This window comes from Myxocyprinus asiaticus, chromosome 6, assembly GCF_019703515.2.
Source record: "Myxocyprinus asiaticus isolate MX2 ecotype Aquarium Trade chromosome 6, UBuf_Myxa_2, whole genome shotgun sequence".
In the NCBI taxonomy this organism is placed as follows: domain Eukaryota; kingdom Metazoa; phylum Chordata; class Actinopteri; order Cypriniformes; family Catostomidae; genus Myxocyprinus; species Myxocyprinus asiaticus.
The window spans coordinates 23,737,824-23,755,159 of NC_059349.1; the positions used below are offsets into that span (position 1 = coordinate 23,737,824).

General features: G+C 39.2%; 1 protein-coding gene across 1 annotated transcript; it reads left to right on the forward strand.

Moving 5' to 3' along the window:
- Positions 1–1,054: 1,054 nt before the first annotated feature.
- LOC127442824 (paired mesoderm homeobox protein 1-like) lies at positions 1,055–14,532 on the forward strand. Its single transcript, XM_051701036.1, has 4 exons — positions 1,055–1,963; positions 4,817–4,992; positions 5,215–5,396; positions 11,132–14,532. The coding sequence occupies exons 1-4, from the start codon at positions 1,717–1,719 to the stop codon at positions 11,262–11,264; spliced, it is 738 nt and encodes a 245-aa protein (XP_051556996.1). The 5' UTR covers positions 1,055–1,716; the 3' UTR covers positions 11,265–14,532.
- The last annotated feature ends 2,804 nt before the right edge of the window (positions 14,533–17,336 follow it).

The following is a 17,336-nucleotide window of genomic DNA, read 5'->3' on the forward strand; positions in this document are numbered from 1 at the left end:
GTTTATTACAAGATAAACAGTTACAGTTACCTTTGTTTTGCTCCATTTCTTTTCTTGTATAGAATAGACTTCAGATAATCGTCTTATTTTTAGAGACAGCAAGTCGTATATGTTGCAGCCAATGTGATCACCATTCTGTTTCTTTCACGTCTAAACATTTTGGATTGTGCCTATACGTTTTATCACGTCCCCCACCCCACTAATAACTGCAGGGCAAGTTCAAATCAACAGACCACATATAAGCCTAGTTCATTTAGGCTAAAAGGGTGTCAGACGTGGACTTTTTTATATCTTTAAGTTAAGTGAATATATATATATAGCCATATTCAAACTAGCTTTAACCCTTCTCATAAAGAAAAACGGATTGTTGGAGCTAATTGAAACTTTTCTTTGTAGCCTATATATAGGCCATGATTTGATTTGCCTGTGTTCCTCAAAGAGGCAGGAACTTTTATTCTTCACAAAGATTCAAGGTTTCGATATTTGGCAGATTTATGGGCAGAGTAAAATTATAATAATAATAATAATAATAATAATAATAATAACAATAATAATAATAATAATAAGGGCAGCGAGCTGGGCTTCGAGGGAGAAATGGGATCTTGGGGGAAAACTAATGATGAAGAAAGATCTCCTCAATCCAAGCTCCTTAATTAAATGCATGGAAAGAACGAGAGAGGCACTGCACATCTGGATTCAATCTGCGCCCCTTTGATGGCATCATGTGTTCTTTTCCCAGACCTAGGAGGTTGACGGAGGCCGCTTGGAGCCTGAACTCCTCATTGCGACACATGCAGAGCTCGATCCCCTCCTTTCTAGAGACTCTTTAAAAGCGCACGCAATGCTTCATCATCCTCTGCAAACCTATTAAAAAAGAATAGCATTTTAATGTTAAAGAATGCATATATTGACACCAATGGAGAATGCCCATATTACAAGAGCTTTGGCAGTGTAACTTTGACCGTTTTAAGCTGTAATGTTAATAGCATAAAAACATCTAAGAAACAACAGTTCCAACTTGTACATGTAATTTATTAGACTAATGATTTGAAGACAAAGCATTATTTAACATGAAAGCAATGGATGCCCAACGCAACGGATGTTCAGTGTTCATTAGCACTGAATGAGTATGTTCAATCAGACAGTCAACCAAACGTGGCACATAATTATTAATTAGCATTCCTTTGAGTGTTTTGGTTGGGACGTGTGTGTTAGGGGTGGGAGAAGAGATATGTAAAACGTTAGAAACACCGACAAAACGTTGCCAAGTAATTTGGGGCTTCTTGTATTATTCCTATCAGCCCTCCCCAGGGCTTCAAATCTCAAGCTCCCCCCTCAGTGCCAGTATGCGTCGTTTGAAGTACCGGAGAAAAGAGCCGAGAGTGGCTTGTCCGACCTCCTATTGGGCGTAAGTCGTTCATCTGTGCCATCAAACTTTTCTCGCTAGATTTCTCATTCCCTCATTTGAGACTTCGTCGGAATGAGAAGAGAAAGTGTCTGTTGTAGAACCTACGAGGAAGTCATCGGGTAAGGCGAATGGCATAGACTTTGGAGATGTATGTCGGTGATGAAGTTAGAGAGCGAAAACCTCGTTTGTTTGGATCCACACGGCACTAAACTACGGATGTAGAACTCCAAATCGATCTATTTGCGGAGCAAGACTTAACTCATGCTGGTTATAGGTAGAGGATATCTTGGGTTTCGGCAGTTTGCGTCATGACTTCCAGCTATGCTCATGTAATGGACAGACAAGCAACGCTTCCTAACCGACTGGAGTGTCCGATTACCGCAAATCAGGATCATTTACAGGCTAAGAAGAACTTTTCCGTGAGCCACCTGTTAGATCTGGAGGAGGCGCGGGAGATGGTGGGAGCTCAAGCGGAGGAGAGCGCAGGAGAGGCGGGCAGGAGTATGCTGGAGTCTCCGGGACTGACCAGCGGCAGCGACACGACACAGCAGGACAGTAAGTGAATGAGCTCTACACAACCCTTTTTATTAGCTCAAAAAAATATAGCATTAAGTATTAGGTTCATACTTTTCTTTTTGAAAAATGTGAATATTAAAAAACATGTTTGGGGTCTCCCAGTTATAAATCATGAATAAATGCTATGCACTTTTACATTCTAATATTCTCTGAATGGTAGCTCTATAACTGCACACTGTAGCAGTAGTCTACATAGAAAAACAGAATTAATGGATATTTGCTACTATCATAAATAACAATCGATTTAAATTATTTGAAGAGAAAATGATAGTTTATTATTTTACATATGGAGCAATAGGGGTCTCTGGGACCCCAAACAACCTGGAAGTCAATCTCAGCAAAACATGCGGAATGAACTAGACGTGATTAGCAAATTGCATACAGAAGAGATCTGTAAAATGGCATCATCAAGTGTACTAAACAGAGTTATTTTATAAGCATGCACACGTACACAGCACTATTCCAAACGCCCTGCATGCATTTTGCTTTATTTACTCCATTTGCATTTGGGCAACAATTAGATATTAATTGTAAGAATTAATTAATGTAATTAATTGTATTGTGTAAAATTATTGCATTTCATTAATGGCATTTATCAAATTAGTTTTCTTGTATATTAAGGTTATATATATATATATATATATATATATAAAAATAAATAAAAATAACATTTTAAACAGAAAAAAGAAACAATCATTTTGCTTTGTAGTCATTTTGTAGTCTAGCCAGGCTGCTATATCAGAAGGCCTATTTTTTCTCTCTCTCTCTCTCTCTCTCTCTCTCTCTCTCTCTCTCTCTCTCTCTCTCTCTCTCTCTCTCTCTCTCTCTCTCTCTCTATATATATATATATATATATATATATATTTATATATTATCTTCTCAGTGAAGTCAACAAGTATGGATGTTCGGATCTCAAAAAATCAAAATATAGATATTTTTAAATCGTTAAATAAATGTATTCTTCGTTTAAAAATAGATCTAGGGCCTATCAAAGTTGCAAGAATGAATACAAATGTATTTTAATTAATGAATGACGAATAAAGTCAGTTAAATAGGCCTAATTATTATTACAAATAGTTAACATAACAATCAGTCTGCTTTCAAGACTATAAGGGTCTTGTCCCACACACACACACACACACACACACACACAAAACTGCATTATGATTAAATTATTACCATATATCACAGCCTACATACTAACTGTAACTCTTAGTGATAGGTTACATAACCTATCAAAAATTCTTTGAAACATGAGAAATGAATGTAAACACTCGAGCATCTAGCTAATGGCACATTTTTTACATGCATGTGTAAAATGTGCGCGTACAAATTACAACTTAAAATGTGTACATTTAAATCAACTAAGCCACGAAAAAAAAAATTACAAGTCAAAGAGTATACAAGTTTTGCTGCGCGTAGGCTCTTCGTCTTCTTACAAATAACTACTTGCTATAAACATTTGCCTACTATTTAGGACTATTTGAAATCGCTTTGCGGATTTTTATTTTTATTTTTTATTATTATTCAACATTTCAGATGTGATATTTCAGTATTAAAGACAAAAGACTTCAGCATAAACATAATTGAGCTAAAGATACATTTCCTATTATTAGAAGGGCCTTGATAAAGCCGATATATGATTTTCAGCCACTGACCACACAGCTGTCACACGTAGAGATGTTCATGCTCTGTATAGTATTGATAACCTCTTCTTTCATCTTTGTTTTGGGTTTACGGCCTTGAACAAATGAGGGCGAATCAATTCGTCACTGGGGTATTTTATCCTTTTCTGGAAAGTTTTATGGAGTGATTTAAGAACTGATTGACGTGTGACTGATCGCTTTTTTCCCGGGACAAAAAGAAAGGCCAAGAGACTAAATGCTGGTATTACTGGCCTCTGGAGATGTCAGATACATTTCTAAATTGTAAATTTGTTAATTAAAGTTGTGTCTCTTTCTAAGAAAGAGTAGAAGAAAAGTAGGTCAGTTAGATGAGAGACAATTGGTAAATCATTTAAGAAAGAAGAAAATTGATAAATTTAGTTTCATTTCATAGTAAGATTTGGTTGGGGAAATCACTTTAAAGCCTGACTGGTTGTATATTACTTGATAGTTTTATGAAGTGACTTTTTATTAGCACAATAATATAATTTAATTTAAGATTATGCATATGAAACACAAGACTGGATGCCAGGCTGCATAAAAAATATTTCAAAATGAGAATTTATTTGATAACATTTCCATTCACTTTTATGTCAAATGGATTTTAGAGAAGATTATTTGTTCTAAAAATTGATTTTGCACTGACTAGAAAAGGTTTTTGCATGTAGCATTTATTTGACAAAAATACGTATGTGAAAAAGTAAAAAAAATAAATAAATAAATAAATAAAATGGAGGACATTTATACTTAATTTAGGACCATTATGCACTAAATAAGTTTTGATTGGGATACTATCTTCTAAATTAGAAAGGATCACTAGTTTTGCTTTAAATAATCTATCTGGAGAAATCTGCGTTCATTCTCTGCTCCTCCCTTTCATTATGTCAGTTATCCACTGAATCATTCTAAAGGTTTTGAAACCTCCAATTCTTTCTAAGAAAGTGTTTTGTGATGATTTTCGCTAGTTTGACTTTTAATGTTTTTTTTTTTTTTTTTTTTTTTTTTCAGGTCGTAAACTTTTTAAATGAGTCCAAACCTACTATTAGTCCTATAATGGGGATATTCATGACAACATCAGTCTTATTTCACTCTATGCATGTGTGTGTGTGTGTGTGTGTGTGTGTGTGTGTGTGTGTGTGTGTGTGTGCCCGTGCCCGTGCCCCCTCAGATGAGCAACTTAACTCAGAGGAAAAGAAAAAGCGTAAACAGAGACGGAATAGGACCACGTTCAACAGCAGTCAACTGCAGGCACTAGAAAGAGTTTTTGAGAGGACGCACTACCCCGACGCTTTTGTCAGGGAGGACTTAGCACGCCGGGTCAACCTCACCGAAGCTCGGGTGCAGGTTAGTTATTTTTCATATTGGCCCAGAATGGTCAATGGAATAAAATTGTGCTTAGTATGCTCACATTATGTGGATACATGATAAGTTCATCAAGCAGTGTAATAAGAGATGATGATCTCAGACCACATCGTTTCATCGAACTCTCTCAGGTGAAACTATAAACACTTTTACGTGGCGAAGCTGTTCTTAATATATTAAACTGAATCCTTTGTGGTTTTCCAGGTGTGGTTTCAAAATCGTCGGGCTAAGTTTCGACGAAATGAACGTGCGATGCTGGCCAGTAAAAATGCCTCGTTGCTCAAGTCTTTCTCAGGAGAAGTAACAGCCGTAGAGCAGCCAATTGTACCAAGACCCGCTCCCAGGCCCAATGACTACCTGTCTTGGGGCAGCTCACCCTCGTACAGGTAAGATATCTATCAGTTTTTTTTTTAGACATAATGAGATAATGTTATCCATAAATTAAAGGTTTTAAGGTATTTAGAGTTCTTCATAATAATTAGAGTGGCATGAGATTTCAATCAGCATTCATCATCAATTCATGAGGAACGCTGCTGTTTTGGTTGGTGTGGACATGGCTGTGCAGAAGTTAGAAACATGCTAGGTTATTTACTGTACATCTGTAGCATGCTGTCATTTACCAAAGGGAATAATTTTGGCTTCTTCTATAATTTTGTGAAAATGAACAGAAAACATGTTTACAGTTATATACTTATGAGAGCCTCCTAGGCAAGCAAGCAACACTGAGAATAAACATTTCAATTTGCAACTATCACGCTGTTTCAAAGGTATAATCATAACACTTAAGCATTAAATGTGTTACAGTAGCATGAGAGTAGTGTGATAGAATCCCTTGCCTGTCTGGGCAAAGCGATGTCCAGTCTTTCAGTCTTTTGATGTTATGACCAGCTAAAATATAAAATTAAGTTAATTGCACTTGATTTCTGGAGTGATTTAAGAACTGATTGACGTGTGACTGATCGCTTTTTTTCCCGGGACAAAAAGAAAGGCCAAGAGACTAAATGCTGGTATTACTGGCCTCTGGAGATGTCAGATACATTTCTAAATTGTACATTTGTTAATTAAAGTTGTGTCTCTTTCTAAGAAAGAGTAGAAGAAAAGTAGGTCAGTTAGATGAGAGACAATTGGTAAATCATTTAAGAAAGAAGAAAACTGATAAATTTAGTTTAATTTCATAGTAAGATTTGGTTGGGGAAATCACTTTAAAGCCTGACTGGTTGTATATTACTTGATAGTTTTATGAAGTGACTTTTTATTAGCACAATAATATAATTTAATTTAAGATTATGCATATGAAACACAAGACTGGATGCCAGGCTGCATAAAAAATATTTCAAAATGAGAATTTATTTGATAATGTTTCCATTCACTTTTATGTCAAATGGATTTTAGAGAAGATTATTTGTTCTAAAAATTGATTTTGCACTGACTAGAAAAGGTTTTTGCATGTAGCATTTATTTGACAAAAATGTGTATGTGAAAAAGTAAAAAAAAAAAAAAAAAAAAAAAATGGAGGACATTTGTACTTAATTTAGGACCATTATGCACTAAATAAGTTTTGATTGGGATACTATCTTCTAAGTTAGAAAGGATCACTAGTTTTGCTTTAAATAATCTATCTGGAGAAATCTGCGTTCATTCTCTGCTCCTCCCTTTCATTATGTCAGTTATCCACTGAATCATTCTAAAGGTTTTGAAACCTCCAATTCTTTCTAAGAAAGTGTTTTGTGATGATTTTCAAACTGAATCTGTTTCATTAGTTTGACTTTACATTTTTTTGTTTTGTTTTTTTCAGGCCATAAACTTTTTTAATGAGTCCAAACCTACTATTAGTCTTATGATGGGGATATTCATGACAACATCAACCTTATTTCACTGTATGCATATGTGTGTGTGTGTGTGTGTGTGTGTGTGTGTCCTCAGACAACTTCAACTTCAACAATGAACAAAAATCATTTACCAAAGGAAATCATTTTGACTTCCATAATTTTGTGAAAATGAACAGAAAACATGTTTACGGTTATATACTTATGAGAGCCTTGAAGGCAAGCAAGCATCACTGAGAATAAACATTTAAATTGAAAACTACTGGCAGGCTTATCTTACTGTTGGTTGGCATCGGATCCATTCACAATCTTTCTGGAGTCTGAACCATTCTGGTGACTGCATGATTGAGATGATTAATGAAAACGGTCCTGAGGGTTTGGTCATGACTGCGGAGCGTTGTTTGCGCTCAGGTGGTTTGGGGAACAAAATTATGTGTTTGAAATTAGTTTTCTTAACTTAAAATTACTATGTAACCTCCACACAAACACTTTGTGTAGAAAGAACCTAGATGAATTGAGTAAACCCAACAAAATTAGTCTTGTCAATGTCACTCAAATAAATCTCTAATTTCTTTATGTACTAACTAGTGAAGTAAATGTTAGCATGCTAAATATATGCTGATTGGAAGCACTACAGATTGTAGTATAGTAACTATGCTATGGTTAGCACAGCATTTGCTCAACAAAGTGAGAAATCAATTTCATGCACAACATCTTTCTGTCCTCATTGTTAGCTCAAGCTCCGCTATTCACCATAATAGTAACCCCCCAAAACTCCAACATAACAGAAAGTCTTCTAAATCTCAACATAACAAAACATTAAACACTAACTAGTGTCCCCCTTTATTTTCCTCTTGCACAAAACACATAAAATAACACTTAATGTTAATATTTACTCTCCCCATGCAGAGCATGCTGGGAAAAGGAAAAGTTTCATCAATGCTACATTAACACCACAAAAAGTATTAATGTAGTCCAAAAATCCTTTTTTGAGTGTACGTGAAGATACCAGGACATGAAAGGGACATGACAGAACTATCCATAAAGCACTATTTATATGAAGCTTTGCAAATACCACCCAGAGAAATTACGTCATCAATGCATAGCCAGAAGTTTCTCCAAATAGAAAAGTAGTCAAAAGGATGATGTAGACAGCTTTACAGCTCAAGTAACAAATATTTTCTTTACTGAAAAATACATAAAGTGCTTCAACTGTCAGGGATGCCTCCATGGTGGGGTGCAAATTGGAACAAAAACATTTTCTTAATTTTGAGATGCGGAAAACGGGGTGAATACGTTTGAGGTGAGGTTTCAATTTGAGACGGACCGCCACCGGACTAATGACCTTGGCGATGGGAAATGGCCCGATAAACTTGGGACCCAGCTTACGTGAGGAGAGTCAGATTGGAATGTCCTTGGAGGACAACCAAACTTTCTACCCGCACATGTAAGCTGGGGGCTTAGACCGGTGTCGGTCCACTGACCTCTTGACGCAAGCGCCAGTCCATATGAGGGCTTCTCTGGTGGCTTTCCAGGTGCATCAGCACCTCTGCATAAAGGTGTGTATGGACGGGACCTGAACATCGGGCTCTTGAGCGGGAAACAGAGGTGGCTGGTAGCCGAGGCTACACTGGAAGGGCAATAACCCCATTGACGACGGCAAGGAGTTGTGGGCGTACTCGACCCAGACTAAATTATTGCTCCAAGAAGATGGGTTATGGGAGGCCATACAGCGCAGTATCTTCTCCAGTTCCCGATTAGTCCGCTCAGCTTGCCCATATGTCTGGGGGTGGAACCCAGAGGACAAACTCACTGTAGCTCCCAGCTGTCAACAGAACTCTGCCCAAAAACGTGACACAAACTGGGGGCCTCTGTCAGAAACCACATCAATCAGGAGGCCATGAATGCAGAAGATGTGGTTTATGACTGCTACTGCTGTCTCTCTCGCCGAGGGTAATTTGGGGAGGAGAATGAAATAAGCCACCTTCGAGAACTGGTCCACTACAGTCAAAATGACTGTGTTGCCATGGAAGGGGGGGAGACCAGTTACGAAAATCCATGGCTATGTGCGACCAGGGTCTCGAAGGGACAGACAGCGGTTGGAGGACCCCGGCAAGGGGGTTACAGGCGGTCTTATTTGTTACGCAAATGGGGCAAGCAGCAATGAACTGGCGTATGTCCCACGCAAGTGATGGCCACCAGAAATGCTGTCTAATGAGCGTCTGGGTGCGGTCAGTTCAGTGGATGACCCCACCAAACTGACTGCGGAACAAATAACCTGCCTGCTGGGCATGTGGCGGGGCCGTCGTGTTTGTGGGTTGTGCATTACCAAACAAGGATGCCCCAACACTACTGGGGTCGATGGGGTTCGGATCAGATAAAAGGACAGTTGTTCTGAATGATTACCAGAGACAAGGGTGACTGGCTTAGTGGACTGGGTGATGACTGACAGGGGGCGTGCCACTGAGGGTGTGGGCGGTGATGGGTTCATCCAACTGGACCCTGGGAAGCCGCCATTTGGAAGCCAAGTCGATGTCAATGAAGTTCTCTTCGGCTCCGGAATCCACCAGAGCTGAGACCGTGTGACTGGCAGAGCCATACTGCAGCCTGGCCGGGAGAAGAGTACGAAGTCCAGGTGTTTTGTCCAAAAGCATAGCGCTCGCCAGTAACCCCCTTCCTACTGACAAGCAGTGTCTTTTGACAGGGCAGGAAGCAGAGAAGTGGCCCAACCAGGCACAAGAAAAGCATAGTCCCTTCATTAGGTGTTCACTAGGCGATCGCATAGTCAGCAACTGGTTTATCTCCTTGGGACAGTCCAGATAAGACCTCCTGATCTTGAGCTGAGCACTAACACTTGGTGAAGTTCAGAGGAGAAAGCTTCAAAGGTGGAGCAGCACGGATGTCTGTTGTCCCACATGGCAGAGCTCCTACCGGAGATAAGTGTGATAACACATGCAACCTTCATCATGTCGGAGGCAAACGTAGAGGGCTGAAGTGTGAAGAACAGTGAACATTAAGACAGAAAGGCGCTAGCGGTTCCCGCCTCACCTGAGAATGGAGCTGGCGAGAGGATGCGAGCCAAGGGGCATGGGGAACCATCAAAGCACATGGGGGGGTTTCTTGAGAGGGGCCGGGATTGGGAGATGGGTGGAGTTGTTGGACAACCGCGGTGAGTTCAGCGAGCTGTGATGCCATCATCTCCAATGCACGGTTAGAAGAGGAGATTTGATCCTGTTGACACCCCTGCAGAGCTCCTTGCTGCGAGAGGGTGAAGCAAAGAGTAGATTCCTCCACTGGGTCCATGAATGGCTAGATTATTCTGTCAGAGCGAGAGTGAGACAAAGTGACCCAAAAGCAGAAGAACAGTTGAAAGGATTTATTAACAACAGAAAATGTCAATTTATTGAACTGTTGAAGACTGGCGATCCCAGCACCTGCTGCAGCAGCATGACGTGAAGTTCGAGTTACCGTGCACGTCATGGCTGCACAGTGGGCAAAGGAAGAGTGTGTTCGCAGACAGGTGTATGCGTTGGGGAAGTCAGGAGCAGATCCGTAGGAAGTGTCCGTTGAAGCGTGGTGAGGTGCAGAGAACAAAGCCCAGGCAAAAGAGGGCAGTCGTATTCCCGACATTCGGGCAGAGATGAGGAATCCTCCACTGGCGATTAGTGGCCGGTGAGGACAGGTGTACAGCAAGCTGGAAGGTAACCACACTCCCGATATGCGGGCAGAGACAGGCAACCAACAGATACATGAGACAGCACCAACTAGACAAAGAGAGAAAGGTTAGTTTCTTGACAGCATAAACAATAATCTAGCAAAGACAGTGAGGGCACACAAGGATTAAGTAGGGAGTGCAATCAGAGAGGAACAGGTGTAGATAGCACGTTAATCAGTGGCATGATCAGCACCTCCCCGGGAACGATCAGTGTTCCTATGGAAACACTGGCTCCGCCTGCGAGACATGAGGGAGAGAGAAAAACAAAACAACAGAATAAACTGGCACACTCACCGGAGCCGTGACATCAACAAAAATACAAGCTTCACATTTCTCATTTTAAACCCCTTGACGCGCTTGCCTGCTAGGCATCCACTGTATTACTGTAAACATGTTTTGTGTTTGTTTTTACAAAAACCTGAAAGTTTTGTGGAAAAATTTATGAATTTTTTCCAAATGTCACAAACATTCATTCCTGTTTTGAGATTGTACTTGCATTTCAGATCTGAAATATTACAGATTTATTTGATACTAATAAAAAGTGAAATCTCCTCCTGACAACCTGACCCCTTCCTTTCAGTGCCATGGCAACTTATTCTCCATCATGTGCTAACAACAACACAGCCCAGGGCATGAATATGGCCAACAGTATCGCCAACCTGAGACTGAAGGCTAAAGAATACAGCCTCAACCAGGTACCCACCGTCAACTGAAGTGGTCAACAGGGCTGTCAGAGACTCTGAAGCACATGTCAGAGAACAACTCCCAAAGTCCCAACAAAGGCTTTCTGTCGCTGGCCCTGTACTATTGACATAAATGTAAATTTTCTTCTGTCCTCCTTTTTGTGTCTTTATTCTTATCCATCAACTTTCAAAGGAAAGGAAGCAAAGAGAACTTCCCCAAAGTACCAAGATTTCCTAAAGCAATGATTTACATAAGGCTGTCATGTTCTTGGCATGTGGAAAAATGACATGTTGGAAAATTCAGTTTTGGAAAGCACAAAATGGAAACTTTTTCTGTTTGCACTCACTGTGGCAGCAAGAGTGTGGTTATCTCATTTGAAGAGGGTGGCTTACAGTAGAGACTGCAACCCACCACAGGGATTTGATGACTTCTGTGGAATTCAAATGCGACAATCATGTGGACATCTGGGAGGTTTTTGGGACTTCCCCTTGATTTCTCCTTGGACTTCATAGCCATGCACTGAGGCCACAAAACTGAGATTTGGATGTTTTGATTATTTGGAACTGGGTAAAATTTTGCTCCTTTATCACATACTCTAAAATCATCTTTTTTCTAGTTTATACTAATGACATGCACAGGTTATTTGTTCACTGTGGCATTTACAGAAGTGTAGCCATGTTACATACAGTACACTATGTAAGTAATTTTGACATCTCTTTCATGAGTCTGGAGTCTAGTTTTGATTTTACCCATTTATATTGTCTAAATATATCTGTAATATCCCTTTGCAATAAAAATGTCCTAGCAGTGTAATGGCATTGCATTTCAGGGTTAGTGTTTTGTAGCTCAGAGGCAATCTCAAAGTGTCCTCAAAAGGTTTAATGGCCTTATCAGTCCCTGATGAATACTTTTACATCACTGCCACAACTGACCACACTTTTATGTTTAAGTAAGAGTTCACCCAAAAATGAAAATTCTGTCATCATTTACTCACCCTCATGTTGTTTCAAAACCATTGGCTGAATCTAAAGGCCCGGGTATACTTTGTTTTTCTGCTTTCCGGATCGCCTGGCCGACCGCGTTGCCTTCAGAGTATACTTTTCTGACAGCGAGCAAATACAAACGCATTCAATGCATGCACACAACTATGGTTTGTGATACTCTTTTAGTACAGTCAATGGCCGGTGCATGCGTCAACAATGCGCAGAGACGAGGGCCGTGTCCGTAGGTCAAGAAAATCTGGGTGGCGCGGCTGTGCTGATGATGAAATTTGCGTCACGCATGTTGTGCGTGGAATGATCCGCAACGCAGACATCTGAAGTATACAAAAGAGAGTGACTCACTTTAATGCTTAATAAAGTACCTAAAAATGTCATAAAAGTAGTTTATACATCTAGGGGCAGTGGTGGCTTGGCAGTTAAGGCTCTGGGTTACTGACTAGATGGTCAGGGGTTCAAGCCCCAACACCGCCATGATGCCACTGTTGGGCCCTTGAGCAAGGCCTTGACCCCATCTGCTCCAGGGGTGCCGTATCATGGCTGACCCCGCGCTCTGACCCCAGCTTAGCTGGGATATGCGAAAAATCACTGTCACAACTGCTATGTTGCTCAGAACTGCACCCAAGAATTTCACACACTATTGCACTTGTGTGTATGGTTGTGTGACAATAAAAGTGATTTGATTTGATTTGATATTCCAAGTCTATTGAAGACATACGATCACTTTGTATGATAAACAGACTGTTTAGTTATTTTTTCTCTCAAATCAAATGTTATCATTGAAAAGCTATGCAAAAGCACTGAATCCAATATGGTGGTAATGTCGATAACATCAAACCTCACTGGTGCTTGCGTGTCTTGTGACCAAATGTCAAAACATCATGTCAAATGAGTAAATGATGCAGTGATTAAATGAGGACAGAATTTTCATTTTTGTGTTAACTATTCCTTTAATGTGTAATGTTTTCGATGTTAAAATACTTTCTCTTATCCCAGTTTATTATTCAAAGATAATTACAAGTAAGCCATTCATAGGTTGATTTCCCAGAAAAATTTCAGCACTGTGGCTCTTTTTGGGCACGATTATCTGTTTATGCGGCAGACAGGGGGAGTGTTTAAATAAAGCAAGCATTATTTTTGCTATTTTTTTTTATATATTTTTTTTGCAACCTTTAAAGATTTACAAATGTGTTTGCGTACATAGACAACTGCATATATCATGTGCATAGCCACAGAGGAAGTCTTTTAGAAAAAAAAAATAGATGAAACACATATCCCCACTATTGGCCCATTAAATTTACACCATGATGCAGTTGGAAGAGAGGCAGATGAAATTATTCATTGTGGGAGTCACTGAAACATAAGTGCAGATGTTCTGTAGGCTTTTAAAAACGCAAAACTTCGATCTGAGGGCTCCCGTACAAAGGTTGTTACTCATTTCCACTCTCTGTGTGAACATTTACCTTCAAACTGTTAAACAACTCTACATCGGGACTCCTGGGTGCTTCATGAGAAATGCTAGAAAGCTGAGAAATTCCTGTGGCTCCTTTCCTCTATCCATCCGCTTGTTTTCACCCTCGTCCTTTTCCTAAGATAAACAAAGAAAGAAAATTACAAAATGTAGCTAATCAAGCCAGTCAGTTACAATGAGATTCAAACACTTCCAGCACTGATGTTCTTCCCCTGCCAACTATCATCTCATTAAAATGCTTGTGTATTTGCTTTGGGTATGAAAACCTTTCAACGGTCGAAGAGAAAAATCAGCTGACAGGAGCACTCTGAAAAACAGCCTCTGCGTTTTACTACCTGATGATGGACTCTTTGGTGTTGCCTGGCGAACTTTGATTCCTTTAAGCCGTTTTCAGGGCCAGCGCTGTTAAATTTTTGTTGAAGAGAAATGTTTTCTTTCAAAACAGGCTGTTTATGGCACAGGAAGCACTCATTTGAGTTTAAGTGGCCACAGGCTGTTTTAGAAATGTTGACACTGGCTTGTTTATGTACCTGATGGCTCCCTTGGTCTGCTGATTACATGTGACCTCAGGTAACCTCAGAGACAGTCAATCGGAGGAAGGGGGCATGCTGGTGAGTTGTTTTTCTTTTCATCTGTGTTTCAGCTCCGTAAAGAAATATGTCGGCTGTCATCACTGTAAAGTAATTCTTTAAATTCAGTCCAACAACTTGATTATATCTTGTTTAGTGGAATAAAATTAGATTGTTGCCTTTTGAAATTCTCAGATATGACTAGGTAGAACATGATTTTGATGTTCTTAAAGGGACAGTTAACCAAAAAATGAAAATTCTCACATCATTTACTCACCCTCATGCCATCCTAGATGTGTATGACTTTCTTTCTTCTATTGAACACAAACAAATATTTTTAGAAGAATATTTCAGTTCTGTAGGTCCATACAATGCAAGTGAATGGTGGCCAACATTTTGAAGCTCCAAAAAGTGCATAAAAGCAACATAAAAGTAATCCATATGACTCCAGTGGTTCAATCCATATCTTCAGAAGTCCTTTTTCAATATAAATTTTACTCCCTGCCCAATAGGTGGCGATACATACAAAGAATGTGAATCGCCAAAAACAAAAGAAAAGAATGTGGAATTGAAAGTGAAAGTGGAGATTTATAGTAAAAAAGAAAGGACTTAAATGTTCATCTGTTTCTCACTCATACTTATCATATTGCATCAGAAGACATGGAGTTAACCACTGGAGTCTTAAATGCTTTACATGATTTTTGCACCTTCAAAGTTCTGGCCACCATTCACTTGCATTATATGGACCTACAGAGCTGAGATATTCTTCTAAAAATCTTTGTTTGTGTTCAGCAGAAGAAAGAAAGTCATACACATCTGGGATGGCATGAGGGTGAATAAATTATGAGAGAATTTTTATTTTTGGGTGAACTATCCATTTAACCCTGAATATATAAATTTGCCTCAAAATATTTGAAGCTAACAGGCGAGAGCAGACTAATACAGCCAATTCAGTCAGATTGAGTGACTGTATGCTGTTTTTCAAATTCCAAAAAACTATTTCATAAGCCTAGTGGGACAAAAAGTAGTTTCACATTAAATAAATTGTTGCTTTGGGCTTTGCCAAGATCTATGACTGTTGGCAGCCACCTTTTTAACATCCAATAAGACTGGATTGGGACCGGGCACACTTGATTCATCAATGTTCCTGATTGGATGAAAAATAATAATGGGTTAGAAACGATGGACAAGATGGACTGTGTTTCTCAATGAGCCAGGTTTTATACTTTTCTTAAATTATGCATCTGTATTAAAATTCCAGTCATTATTCCATTTGTGATGTCTTTAATGTGGCTTCTCCCCACAAGCTGGGCTCGTTCCATCCAATTTGCAGTGGAATTTTTATGATCCAGCCAGTTCATGAGTCAAACCATTTCCAAACACAGCCATCCTCTGAGGATCAGCAAAATACTGGATGTTCACTTTGGAAAGAGAGAGAGCAATTGTCTAATTCAGCAGCTTTTTTTTCACACAACCCTCTTTCAATCATTTATATCAAGGTCAATGGGCCTTGAAAATTCCTTAACAAAGCGTGTCACTTGCTGGAGGCTATTTAATGATACATGCTAATACCTGGACGGAATCATTACTGTCCTCTCGCCAACATCAACCAAACAACTAAGAGTGAATTTAAATGTATTAAATGTGCACAAGTTTTATTCTGTAATGTTCAGCAGTGGGCTGTTATGCAGTATATGTTTACTCAAACCTATTCAAATTTATAAATAATTAAAAATCTTTGCTCCTGTCCGTGGGAGAGTTGTTTGAGTAAATTTCATGTCACGGTAACACTTTATAATAATGTTTCATAATACATAACTACATAGGAACTAATGCTGGACAAATAAAGAGTACATCATTAACTCTTCAGTCACTACTACTAACTAATGAATGAATGAATGAATGAACGTTACATTTATATAGCACTTTTCTGACACCACACTCAAAGCGCTTTACACAGTGAACAGGGGACAGCATCCACCTGTATGATGCAACGGCAGCCATAGTGCGCCAGTACGCTCACCACACACCAGCTATTGGTGGAGAGGAGAGAGTGGAGTGATAGAGCCAATTAATGGATGGGGATTATTAGGAAGCCATGATTGATAAGGGCCAATGGGGGGAATTTGGCCAGGACACCAGGGTTACACCCCTACTCTTTTTCGAGAAGTGCTGGGATTTTTAATGACCACAGAGAGTCAGGACCTCGGTGTAACGTCTCATCGGAAGGACGGTGCCTTTTTACAGTATAGTGTCCCCATCACTATACTGGGGCATTAGGACCTACACAGTCTGCTGGGTGAGCACTTAAATGCACTTATTAGAGTAATTAATTAGTTTGTAGTTAATGGCAAACTGATGACTGGGGTAGTTCACTATTAGATAATCAACAAGATAACAATGTACCTGGACGGAATGACCAGCTAACTACTGATCACTTAAAATAACTACTAATTTGTTACCTATCACAAAATGAACACCTCGAAATTTTATTGTGTTGGAATCATACTACAAGCCAACTGGGAATGACAAATCAATGCCTAATAAGGCATGCCCTCATGAAATACTTTTTCTTAAAAAAAAAAAAAAAAAAAAAGGGTCATGCAGACTAAGTCAGCACTTGGCCGAAGCAGGACCTACTGTATCCTAATTGCCCAAAGAACTCACAACACAATGCTACAAACTCCTTAGAAGCTGTACAATGATTTCTTTGATTATTCTTTAATCATAGAGAGTTGCTATGACTCTTTATGATCCAAATACCAACAAAAATATTCTACTGTCAACAATTACATACATCCTCTCTACTGTGTTCTTTAACCACAAAAATAATTTATAGAAAGATTGTATCTCAAAATCACAACATTACCTGAAAGAATATCATTATGAGCAAGCTTACCTCACAGAATGATATTACAGTATGTGTCCTCTGACTTCTTCAGGATTTCTCTTCTAATCATGACCAATGGTATCCTTAAATAGTATAAAATGTACTTTAATCATTACTAGTGAAAATCTTGTTAACCCATCAGTAATGACTCAAAAATTACCACTTGCTTCTCA